Here is a 13,620-nt window from a genome sequence, read left to right on the forward strand (position 1 = left end):
TTATACCTGATATAAATGATGAATTGATGGGTGCTGACGAGTTGATGGGTGCAGCACACCAACATGGCACAAGTATACATATGTAACAAACCTGCATGTTATGCACATGTACCCTAGAACTTAAAGTATAACAAAAACAAAAAACAAAAATGGCTAAAGGATTCAGATACACATTTGTACAAAGACAAGATACAAATGGCTGATAAGCATATGAAAAGATGCTGAACATTATTTATTAGGAAAAAGAAAATCCACACTGAGATACCACTTCACACCACTAGGATGGTTATAACAAAAAAGACAACAACAAGTCTACGTAACATGTGGAGAGATTGGAACTTTTATTAATTGATGGTGAGAATGTGAAATGATGCAGCCATTTTGGAAAATGGTCTGGTAGTTCTTCAAAATGTTAAATATAGTGTTACTGTATGACACAGCAACTACATTCGTAGGTATACACTCAACCAAAATGAAGACGTGGTAAGCGAAAGAAGCCGGTCACTAAAAGCCACCTATTGTATGGTTCCATTTGTATGAAATATCCACAGTCGGCAAATACATAGTGGCAGGGCTGTTGGGGTCAGAGTTGGAGTTGGGGATCAGAGAGTGGCTGCTGATACTAGGTACTAAGGTACTGAGTACTAGGTACGGAATTTCTTTTTGGGGTGATGAAAGTGTTCTTGGCTTAGATGGTGTTGATTGCATATACTGCTGTGAATATACTAAAAACCACTGAATTATAATCTTCTACAAGGGTGAATTTTATGGGTGTGAATTATATCTTAACAAACTGTTATTAGAAAAGAATAAAAATAACAGGCTTCCAAATTTGCTTTCTTGCCTTTTGAAAGGTTGTGGATGAAACATACTTTTTTTCTTTTGATTTCCTGGCAGCCACATGACCTTTACTCACATGCCTAAATCACATGAGTTTAGTGGTCTAAATAGGGTCCCTGGTGAGCGGTTGCCTGAATACCATTTGCATGTACCAGGGGACAGCTTCTGCTCCAGGACACACATGCAAGACCTAGCAGTAACGAAGGCCAGTGACCTTACCCTCAAAGGGGTTTTTCCAGGTGAGGATTCACAAGGCGGCAGGGGAAGCCTGTTTGTACTGTGCCCAGCTATATTAGCCTCTGAATAAACCAGTAACAAAGATTTTGAGCCTTATTATTTTAGAGGATTTAATGTTAAGTTATTTTGTTCACCATATGTAAATAGAACAATTTCAGAAAGCTTATCAGTCACACTTGTTTTTAAAAAGTACTCTAAAGAACTGTAAAATATTGAATTATTCCTCAGCATTCTCTTAGAAGTTAGTTCATATATACGTTAGCATCTTGCTGTATGCTCTGTGTCTCATACTAAAAAAAGATTATACATTCATGTAATAGATTACAAATTCATTATTTTACCTTTAAAATAGAAAATAAAACAACCCTTTTTAAATTCAACTGTGTTCTAAAGCACATGTTCCAAAACTACTCTGTACATAAAAATCAATTGAGGCTCATTAAAAATGTAAATTTCCTAGGTCCCTACCCCCAAGAGGTTGGTTCAAACTGAATTTTTAAGGAACATTCCATATAATTCTGAGGAATAGGGTTTGCCCTATAATAGACTATGCCCTAGGGACTCTAGCCTCGAATTCGGAGCAGTGGAAGGGCGGTTGAAGTGTTCTTCACATTACCGTAGGTAATTAATAGCAATTAAGATATTTTTAGCCTTTTGATATTGTATGTAGATGACATCCACATTCTTACTGTGCTGTTAGAAAGTAATATTTTCTCACCAACATTTCACAGTGTGTGAAATTGTAGTCTTTGCCCCTACTGACAGCACCTTTGTGCTGTGAAGCTATTAATACAGCCCTGTCACCGCCTACTTTTTCCAGATTTCCTTTGACCTCGCTGAGTACACTGCGGATGTTGATGGAGTTGGCACTCTACGACTTCTAGATGCAGTTAAGACTTGTGGCCTTATCAACTCTGTGAAGTTCTACCAAGCCTCAACAAGTGAACTTTATGGGAAAGTGCAGGAAATACCCCAGAAGGAGACCACCCCTTTCTATCCCCGGTCACCCTATGGTGAGAATGCGTGTGCACACATGAGCGCATGTGCGGCATTATCTGTGGGTGTGGGAGGTGTGTGTTTTTTCTTTCATTCTGTTCGTGTCTCACGGCTGAAGTCATTTGGGTGTGAGGTTAACATTAAGGTAAAGTGACTGAACTTGTTGAGAAGCATACCTTTATACATTGCTAACTACAAGTATTTGCTGCCATTACCTTGGGGGTGAAATTACTGCCTCACTTCACCAACCCATGTTCATTCAACCTTTCCATACAGATCGCTTTAAATGGAAAATCAGACCCAATATGATGCTTTTTCTAAACTGTTGAGATTATACTGAAGTGATAAGGTTTCATGTTTATTTTCCATGAAAATTTCCTTGAGCTCAAAACCTTAAAAAAAAAAAAGACTATTATGTCTAATACATTTGTAAAGAGAATATTAATGAAAGACTTGAGTGATAAAATTTCAAACATTTGGAATGTTAAGATCCCCATTTTTTTCCATTCGAATTCCTCAAAAGTTAAAAGAGAGAGAGAGAGAATGAGAGAGAATAAGATCTAAGAAAGATTCAATCAATTAGATTGTCACATAGTGCATTGTGGGCATTACAAAAGTAAGAAATTCTTGAAATATTTCCTGGTGAACAGGATTAACGGGCATCAGAACCTTTATTTTGTCTTTGGTTTTTGATACTTTTTTGTATTTTGATGCATTACAAATTATTATTTTGGCAAGTTGTTACTGTTTAAAATGGGTAAAAATCACTGTCTTTTATAACAAACTTCATTGCTTAAAAAATTTATTCCAACAGGGGCAGCAAAACTCTATGCCTATTGGATTGTGGTGAACTTCCGTGAGGCGTATAATCTCTTTGCAGTGAATGGCATTCTTTTCAATCATGAGAGTCCCAGAAGAGGTCAGTAAATATATTAACTGAAAAGAGAATTTCAGACTTGAGCAACAAGAAGTTGCATGTATATTTGGTGTATGTACTACAGAGACTGAAAAATTTCCTATCTGTATCTAATTATTATGAATGTCAGAGTGGCAAATGAAGAAATGTATACCCAGCCTTAGTTTTTTGTAATTTTATTTTGAGTTTGTAGGGTTTTAAATTTTAACATTCAAAACTGAACCGTGTTCCAGTTTTACCATTTTAATTAGTAGGTCTTATCAAGCATGTTTTCAACCTGAGTATTAGGAATCTGCTATATGAATACAAAGGAATAAGTAGTAAACTAATGATTGCTTTTGGAAATTACTGTTATTCAAATAGTCTCAGTTTGTAGAATCTATATTATTTTTTGACTTTGAACCAGTTATTCAGTATTTTTTCTTTACATTTCATTAAATAGACATCCAGAAATTACTATGCTTGTAGAGTGTATTTTAAAATGAATTTGATCAGTTTTTTAACAAGAGTTTAAAAAAATGACACGTAACATTTTTATGGAGTACATAGTATTGTTTTGAAAGAATGTATGGTGATCAAATCAGAGTGATTAGCATATCTGTCACCTCAGACATTTACTGTATGTTTGTGTTAGGAACATTTAAAAACCTCTTTTCTAGCTAATTGGAAAATACATAATAATATGGTGAACTATAGAGCACTCTACAGAACACTAGAATTTAATGTCTATCTAGGTGTAATTTTATATCCTTTAAGAACTCTCTCCTTATTCCCCACTCCCTTGAAGTCAGCTCTTAATTTAGAAGTCTTATCAGGTATTTTTGGAAAACCGTATTTGTTTGCATTGGCTTGTTGCCTTTTCAGAGTTGTTGATGAGACTGTAGCAACGTGCTAGTTCTCTTGTTCCCAGTATTAAGTTTTAAGTAAGAAAATGTGTACCCCCATCATTACTTCTGACTTACTGAAGCGTGAGAAAGCTTTACAAAGCATGCACGTGCTGTACAAAGTGAAAATTATCTGTAAAGCTTCCAAGAAGTTTTGTTAAATGTTGCTATCACTTAGATTTTTAGTCTGAGAATAAATGAGAAGTCCAGTGTTAGAAGTTGTTTCGTGACCAACAACTACTACGCATATAACTTTTCAGTGAAATTTTATGTGACTATATAGCTGCCTAATTAAACCAAGAAGTCATGAAGAAAGATTAAAGTAGACAGGTTTATAAAGGTGTCTTTAGCGTCAGTACATTTTTATTTTATAATTGCTTAAGTTAAAAATTCCCATCATGGGCTATTAAAGCCGAAGAACCTAGCCTGTCATCAGGTTGCCTGAAAGGAAAACAAGTTCACAAGCAGTGAGAAACATTTATTTAATGAATTTTGTGGTCCTGGGTGCCAGTGGTGAGGGAGAAAGGAAAAGGAAGATCCTAGCTGTGGTTGCCTGCAGCATGTGGTATGAGGGCACCCACAGAGTCTGCTGAGTCGTGGTGATCCCTGCCTCTTTCTCACAAACATGTTCATACACATTGTTTGGGTTTCTGTGTTCTTCCTCCCTCAACTTTTCCACCTGCAAAAAAAAAAATAAAATAAAAGTTAATTGTTGTGAATCAGGTCAGGATAGGGAAAAACATTCCTTGGTTGCAAAGTGAAAAAAGATAAATTTAAGTATAACTCCCCCTAATTCTCTCTTTGTGTACCTCCTAATGAGAACTTATTTTTTGTCTTTGTAGATGTTAACCACTAAAAAAAAAAAAAAAACCTATATTTTAAGGCCAGGCACAGCGCTCCACATCTGTAATCCCAGAACTTTGAGAAGCCAAGTTGGGGGGATCGCTTGAGGCCACGAGTTCAGGACCAGCTTGGGCAACATAGCAAGATCCCATCTCTCCAAAAAATAGAAAATGAATCAGCCAGGTGTGGTCATGTGTACCTGAAGTCCTAGCTACTCGGGAAGCTGAGTTGGGAAGATTCTTTGAGCCCAAGAGTTCGAGGCTGCAGTGGGCTATAATTGTGCCACTGCACTCTAGCCTGCACAACGTAGTGAGACCCCTGTCTCTAAAAAGATTGTTTTAAAGTAATAAAAAATATTTTAAAAGTAATACTTCTTCATTTAAAATAAAATTATCAAGTAAAAGTTCCCACCCTGATGATAACTGCCAGCCCTGTCCTCAGACCCACTGTTAACATTCCTTCAGGAGAGGTCTATCTGTCTTTAAACATATAAAGAGAGTTCTGCTATACATATTGTTCTGCAGCTTCAGGCTTCTATTAAATATCTTTAGGAACTTGACCTTAACTGTAGCATACACCATTTTGTTTTGTTCTATTATATGCCTGGAAATCAATGGTATCAAGTTTTTAACTATATAATCAAATAATGAGAAAAAGATGTATATGAAAATGATATTAATATTTTGATATATAATGCCTACTATTGACAGCATTTCTTAAAACTTGATAATTAATTTTCATATTAAATTAATCTGACAGTAATGTTGTTTTGCCAACATTAATTGTTGTTTTCTGAGGAGATTTCTTTTCCAGACTGAGAATTCTGTGATGGCAGGTCTTGTTGTATTTGTACATCTCCAGCTTCCATGCGGTGCCTAATTGCTAATAAGCATTCAGTAAATATTTTTAAATGAATGAATAAATGAGTATCTCATGTTTCAGTAACAGCTTACTGACTTGAAAGCTAGGTGGTCTGAATTACAGAAAAGTAGAAATTATATAAATATTTATAAATATTGTTTTGTTGATGTTACTCATATAGTAATTAAAGTTAATAAACGGGCCGGACGCAGTGGCTCATGCGTGTAATCCCATTACTTTGGGATACTGACTCAGGTGAAACACGAGGTCAGGAGTTCGAGACCAGCCTGGCCAACATGGTGAAACCCTGTCTCTACAAAAAATACAAAAAATTAGCTGGGCATGGTGCTGGGTGCCTATAATCCCGGCTACTCAGGAGGCTGAGGCAGGAGAATCACTTGAACCCAGGAGGCAGAGGTTGCAATGAGCCGAGATTGCGCCAGCCTAGGTGACAGTGCGAGACTCCATTTCAAAAAAAAAAAAAAAGCTAATAAATGATTTTTAAGTAAAGATTCAATCTGATATACATTAATAAACAGCTAAAATTCAGTTTTTGTTCATTTTTTGTTAATAATCTTTGTAAACGTAGAATTTACTGTGGTACTTTAAGTGAGTTTATTTTCTTAAGTTGGTTGAACATTTATACATCAGTCAAACCCTTTTTTTCTACGTGGTGTAGAAAAACCTTGGTAAACCTCAATCTAGTCCTAGGTATCCAATCACAGATGCTGAATTCGTAGAACCCAAGTTGATGCAGTTTTGGGGGGCCATATACTTTTTCTCTAACAAAGTATAATTGTCAAAGGTCCCCTCTCATTGCATGAATAACATTTCATGAGAATTTCTGACTTTCAAACGTGGGGAAAAGTATTTTTTAATCTAACGATAGGCTAAACCAAAAGTTGACAGTCTAGGACTCATGGGCCAAATCTGTCCTACCAGCCTAGTGTTGAAAATGAAGTTTTATTGTAACACAGGCAGACGCACTTGTTTATATGTCATCTATGGCTGCTTTCACCTATGGAGTCTTGTAGTGTGCAGAGCCTAAAATATTTGTTGTCTGGGCCTTTAAGAAAACATTTGCTGGCCCCAGCTGTAGACAGATCCTCAACATTCAAGAAACTTTCACTTGGGTTGATTGTGGGTTTCTCCCACGGTAACAAGGTAGTCTTTTAGAAGGATTTCCTATAATGTTAAACAGCATAGTGCACCAGTCTTTAAGCAGAATTCCTGAAGTGCTTTGGCAGGTTGGAGTTCTGTTGTACTTCACTGCTGTACGCAGGTAACCAAGTGCTCTGAAGGATCAAGCACTCTGACCAGGTGCTCTAAAGGAAAGCTAGTTGTCAGTGACGTATGAAACCAAATAAGCTAGGAACTGCTGATACATATGTAGCATGGTTTGTCCAGCAGTCACAGCTCCTAAGCTTGGACGCTGCTCATTATGATTGTGGCTGCCTTCCGTGTCTTTTCTCCATCCCAGCCGTTCTTGGTTTTCTTTCTTTTTCTTTTCTCTTTTTTTTAAGACTTCATTTATTTATTTAGGTTTTCTTTCTAAATATATTTGTTTTGAGAACCGTGTAGTACATCTAGAGATAGTAAGAATCACCTGTGTTAGCATCAGATCAACAGTTGGAAATTACTGATTTAGGGAATGAAGCCAATAATCTACTGACTCTGCATCCCTCAGGCAGCCTTCCAGTCACTCTGTTGATGAAAGCAAGAGGGTGGATGGCACTAGTGCTACAGGCTTGCTTCTTGTAAAATGGGAGCACTTTAGTAATATTTACTACAAATTAAGAGTAATAGAATTTTATAATTAAATCTAAGTCATAAAAATGTATATAGTAGTATATGTTTTATGAATAACTACTACTATGTATTATATACTGATATTCGCAGACATTAACCAGGTGCCTTCTTTCATAGGTACTCAGTTTTTTAAAATAAAAAAGTAGGCAATCGTAACCTGCATAACGAATTTTGGTCAATGAGGGACTGCAATGGTCCCATAAGATTATAATACTGTATTATAATTAAAAAATCACATTTTTACTGTACTTTTTCTGTGTTTAGGTATGCTTAAATACACGAGTTTAGGCATATGTTATTTTATTGTGCTTCATAGATATTGCCTTTTTTTTTTTTTTTTTCAAACTGAAGGTGTGTGGCAACCCTGCATTAAGCAAATCTATAGGTACTATTTTTTCGGGTGTTCGTCTCCTGTGTGTCTGTCACATTTTGATAATTCTCCTAATGTTTCAAACTTTTAATTATTATTGTGTTTGTTATGATGATCTGTGATCAGTGATCTTTGGTTTTACTGTTGTGATTGTTTTCAGGCACCATGAACTGCACCCATAAAAGACAGTGAACTTAATCCGTAAATGTTGTGTGTGTTCTGGCTGCTCCATGAACTGGTCATTGCCCCCTTCGCCCCCCATTCCCTGAGACACAACAATATTGAAATTAGGCCAGTTAATAACCCTACATTGGCCTCTAAGTGGAGGAAGTAGTTACAGATGTGGAGGAAATAGCAAGAGAGCTAGAATTAAAAGTAGAGTCTGAAGATGTGACTGCTTTTGTCGTGTGCAATCGCAAAATAAAGCTTTCACTGATGAGTTGCTTCTTATGGATGAACAAAGAATGGATCTTCTTAAGATGGAATCTGTTCCTGGTGAAGATGCTGTGAATGTTGTTGAAATAACAAAAAAGCGTTTATAATACTACATAGGTTTAATTGTTAAAGCAGCAGCAGGGTTTGAGAGGATTGACTCCAATTTAGAAACAAATTCTACTTGGGTAAATGCTGTCACACTGCACTGGATGCTACAGAGAAATCTTTCTCGAAAGGAAGAGTCAGAGATTGCAAGAGACTTCATTGTTGTCTTATTATAAGAAATGGCCACAGCCACTCCAGCCGTTAGCAACCACCATCCTGATCAGTCAGCTGCCGTCAACATGACCTTCTACCAGCAAAAGACTCAGATGGTCATTAACATTTTTCAGTGATAAAGTAATTTTTAGTCAAGGTTGTACAGAGCTTTTTAAAACATACTATTATTACACACTTAATAAACAGTTTTTTCCTTTTGTGCTGTTTCTTCAAACCTGAAATTGTGTTATCTACCTGGCTGTTCCATTACATATATTTATGTTTATATTTATATACATACAGTATTCCTTTTGCCACAAATGTGGATATAATGATAGCTTTCTACTGGAAATACAGATTTACATTATATGTAATAGAGAGTAGATTCTCTATTTAAGGAATAAGGTTTTGTTTATTATCTCAAGCTATTTAATATCTATGAGGAAATTGACATGTACAAAAATGTTCTTGCCGTATTACATTTTTTTGAAAAGCTAAACAATAAGGCTTGTCATAAAGATGTTAATTATTATATAAATTGTAAACTATGGGGAAAATTTTGAGAGGTTTTTTAATTATTTAAAAATAGTTCATAAATAAGTATATTAGTTTCTTTTCAAATGTGTTATTTACCAGTAATAAAATCTACTCTTTAAGATTATCCTATAAATTGGAACATTGGAAACAAGCCTATTTAGTAAAATTAACAATATTTCTAGCTCTGACTGTTTATTACATTAGGAGGTAAACAAGAAGGATAACTACTGTTCATCACCTATGTAATGTAACCAGTTGGACTAATTATGTCTTAATTCTTAACATTGGCAGAGTACTTTGGCATGCCATAAATACAAATATGGTGACCTTTACAAAAACTATAAATAACACTAATGTAAGTGTATTCTAAATTAAGAAAAAACATTTTGCATGATAATTAAGAGAAAACAAAAAAAAAATTCTACCTTCTACTTTTAGAAGGTTAAAACATTTAATGATTAGATTATCCCTGATTTCCTAGTTTTGATGACAGTAGCTATTGTGAATAAAGGGTGAAATACACGTAATATTCAGCATTCCCTTTTTAAATGTGATTTTTCAGTTTTCAATGTGAGTGTAGAGTTAGTGGCTTAGATTTCCTACATTAAGAACAGCAGCCTTGGCTTCTGTGAGACTTCCTGGGGTCCACATCCTGGAGGAGAAAGTCCTGACCCAGGAGAGTGCACGGGGGAAGTTGCTCTGTGCTGCCGGCTGTCGGCAGGCCTGGCTCTCATACTGAACAGGCCTTTGCTTTCCACAGGAGATCAATTGAAGATTTCTGTCTTTCGATGGGGATATTTTTCTTATGTTGACTCATTTTAGTCTTTCGATCATTAGGAAAGTTTGGGCAATATAGTAACCTGTACTTCCGGGCCTGACTGAGGAGGTAGTGTTTGGTTACCTGAGCCTACCTCGTGGGCCGTTGGTTACCAGCCGTGAGTCACTCATAGGGATTGGCTTCATCCCTGGATACCTTTAGCCTGAGTAAGAAACCACGTTCCGTGCTGACAGCATGTTTCTTCCATTCTCTTACCACTCTTTTTCTTCTCTCCGTGTTTAAGAATGGGATATTTACTCAGTCTGGGTCAAGTATTCTCTCTGCCTGTAGATCTTCTTTTCTCTTTCTTTCCATATTTGCCTAACTCCTGACTGAGCCTCTCTTCTACTTGCCATATGTAACTTTGCTCCTCCCTCTCTGACCATGGAGCTTTGCAACAGATTCCATCACTACCTTCTTCCCCCAGGAGCTCTTCAGTTGCTAAACTGTCTGTTCAAAATTTCATGAGATCCTAGTAAATACCACCAGAAAGCTGGTTTATTTTGTATTTCATTCTGAGTCACAAAGAATTTTTTTAGTCATCTCCCAGCTGAGGAATCAGAGGGGTTTGCCTATCATCATCATCATCATCATCCTTGCTGTGAAAAATGTATACTCATTAGCTCTTTGTGTTGCGTTTGACATAGAGATTTAATACTCCAAAGGTACTTTTAGAGACATTTCGACTAACTTGTTTAACTTACAAATTTTTTATGTGTGTGTGGAAATGGAATTCACGTGTACTTCTATTTTTCTCTATTTTTTTATTTTAAAAATGTGTATTAAGCCATTAGATACTATTCTTTCCTTGAAAGAGCTTGTAGGGAGCAGCCAGTTAACATCCACCTATATGTATTCTCCCAGAATACTCTCAGAATTTATGACATAGGAATTTAAAGCTCATTCCATCTCAGTTTTTTCAACAATAAGGAAACAGAAGCAGCATGAGATTGAGTTGTCCAAGGTCGTGAAGCCAACAAATGCTAACACTGAGACTAGAAATAATCCGAGGAGAAGTCATGTAAATATTGTATGTATTTGTAGAAATAACATATATACAAATTTTAGAGTTCAACTTGAGCAAATAAACCCTTGTGACGCTGAGTGGGCACTTCAGCTTGGCAGCGAGTTAAGTGGACAAGTTGGAAACTGAATGTCTCAGTTGCTCTTATCTTTGTAAAAGACCATTAGTTTGCTTAAAGGCAATATTCCTTTAAGATGTTTGACAGAAATAATTACAATAAACATAGTTTTATGATATTAGAATATAAATGTGATATGAAATTAATAACTTCTCTTGCTTGTTATCAAGAAGTTGGTAATAGGAAGAACTAATATAAAATACATTAAAAATCAGGCCGGGCATGGTGGCTCATGCTTGTAATTCCAGCACTTTGGGAGGCCAAGGCAGGAGGATAACTTGAGGCCAGGAGTTTTAGACCAGCCTGAGCAATATAGTGAAACCTCATCCCTACCACAAAATAAAAAATAAAACATTAAAAATCATGTGGCAGTGGGAAGCTATAAAGTTCTTTAAATATACCCATCATTAACAGTGTGAGACTACCACAAATGGATGGTGTACTAGCACTGTTTAGATATTGAGCCATTCCTAGATGATATAGGACATTCCTCTAAGTATGGGCTTCATAAGAAATCATATACATCAGTCTAAACACAGTATTCACCTAACTGAAAGAATCTGCCATTTTTAAGGTTCATGAACTTGTGGTTTTGAGTTTTTGTCTTGAGCATTTTTTTAGCTGCCAATTAGTTTGCTTTATAAAATATCTGACTGTATTTATCTTTATAAATTATCTGCAGAATTTTTAAAATGATAATTCATGTAAAAATTACTGAAGTCAAAATTGAAGTAAAATTTTGGATAATTTTCCTTTTGATATTTTTTCTTTTCTTTTTTTTTTTTTTTTTGAGACGGAGTCTTGATATTTTTTCTAAAGATTGTCTTTATTTGCTGCTGTAAAGATAAGATTAATGCTCTAGAATAGTGGTTCTCAGCTAGGGGTGGGGAATGGGGAGAGAGTGACTTTTTCCCCCAGAGGACATGTGGCAATGTCTGGAGATATTTTTCTTGTCCCAGCTGAGGAGGGGGCTCCGATTGGTGTCAGGTAGGTGGAGGCCAGAGATGCTGCTGAACATCCTGCAGTGCACAGGACGGCTCTATAACAAATGATCATGCAGTCGAGGTGGTTGGTAGTGGTGAGGATAAGAAACCCTGCCCTCGAATGTCATCCTTCAGAATGTTCCCACAGAATCGACGTGAATGCCATCTGTGACAGAGGAGATGAATGCCATCTCATTTTTCCTTACACTTCACTTTTACTTTACAGTAAATTCTTCATAGAACAACAGTAGGGTCTCATTTTTCTTTATATATCACTTTCACTCTGCAGTAAATTCTTCATAGAACTTTAGCAAACATTTACATGAACACCAAAGAAAAACATTTAGATTCAAATAGCTCCAGGGCCTTAAGTATCATGGTCTACTGAAGGTCAGACCCAACTCAAGGAAAACCCAGGACTCTTCTAATCATGGGAGGCTGAACCCTCACCTCAGTGACCCAGTGATTCACACAGCCAAGTCAAGTTGGGTCTGGGACCCTCCCAAGCCTCCAAAATCAGTGAACATGTTCACTTTTTGTTATTAGTTATAAGAATAACAAATTATTCATTTGGGAGTAAGTTGTAGAGTCCATGTTCTGGCTTTGATATAAAACAACAGAACTGATTGAAGATTATCTTTCAATGCAGAGGATTATAGTAATATTAGTGTGAAAGGTTCACTGCATATAAGAATTTTCCTTTAAAACTATTAGAATTCATAGATGTTCTAGTGCTTTAGGGAATAATATAATGCATGATAGAAATTAGGTAACTGGGACTTGTTTTTACTTAATCACAATAGGCAGAAAACACTTTCCCTCTGTATAAATACTACATATAACATGTCTAAATAAAATAATCTTTAAAAAAATTACTGAATATTTTCCAGTCTGACTGGCAAATTCAAATCATGCACTGTAGAAGTATCAAACAGGCAAACCAATATCAAATACTTGATATTTTATTTGTATTTCTAGCTATAAAAAGTTCTTTGTGGCTTTTGTAGATGAGCATCAGAGACTTAATTTATTGCAAAAAAATTTAGCAGCCCATTGTGAAATCCGGGGATGAAGTAATCTCCTGTTGGTGTTCAGTAGAGCATTATAGGTTTTACACAATACCATCTGTCTGTCCATAAATGGTTAGACGATTGGCCACTATTCTTGGACCCACCAGGTTCTGGGTAGCCTTTCTGGTTGGGGCACAAAGTGACATCATCTGGTTTACCATTGCTTTTGTAGACTGTGATACTTCATAGATGACATGTACACTTGGCGATCACAAAGCTGTCTGGCCCATGTTATTCTTTGTGGAGAGAAGAGGTGTAATTGCTTAAACATGAAAGACTTTTGAAGCAATACTTGGTCTAATGCAGGTGCTGATTACCACCAAACAAAATGAAGTCCCTCCCGACTCTTGAGGTGAGACTTCTGGGATTGTTAAACTGAATTCAAGGGTTTGTTTTTCAGTGTTTTGTAATTTACGTGACGTTTATGTTTGAAACCAAACTGATAACTGTCTGATGACATGTAGCACAGTTCCCTGCAATATAGCCAGGCAGTAGACACAGAGAATTTGGCCGTTCATCATCAGCTGTGTGCATTTGGGCAAGTCACTTACTCAGACCTCAGTTTCTGCATCTGTACATGGAGAGGTTAATAACGCCCACCCACCTGATGGAGCAAAGCACG

General features: G+C 36.3%; 1 protein-coding gene across 1 annotated transcript in view; it reads left to right on the forward strand.

The window, feature by feature from the left end:
• Positions 1 to 13,620, forward strand: part of GMDS (GDP-mannose 4,6-dehydratase) — a 529,055-nt gene that overhangs the window by 169,135 nt on the left and 346,300 nt on the right. Inside the window, exons 6-7 of the mRNA XM_011955134.1 lie at positions 1,898 to 2,090; positions 2,888 to 2,992. Of these exons, the coding sequence (XP_011810524.1) occupies positions 1,898 to 2,090; positions 2,888 to 2,992 (298 nt within the window). The remainder of the gene's footprint in view (positions 1 to 1,897; positions 2,091 to 2,887; positions 2,993 to 13,620) is intronic.

Source organism: Colobus angolensis, unplaced genomic scaffold (assembly GCF_000951035.1).
Source record: "Colobus angolensis palliatus isolate OR3802 unplaced genomic scaffold, Cang.pa_1.0 Scaffold396, whole genome shotgun sequence".
Taxonomy (NCBI): Eukaryota; Metazoa; Chordata; class Mammalia; order Primates; family Cercopithecidae; genus Colobus; species Colobus angolensis.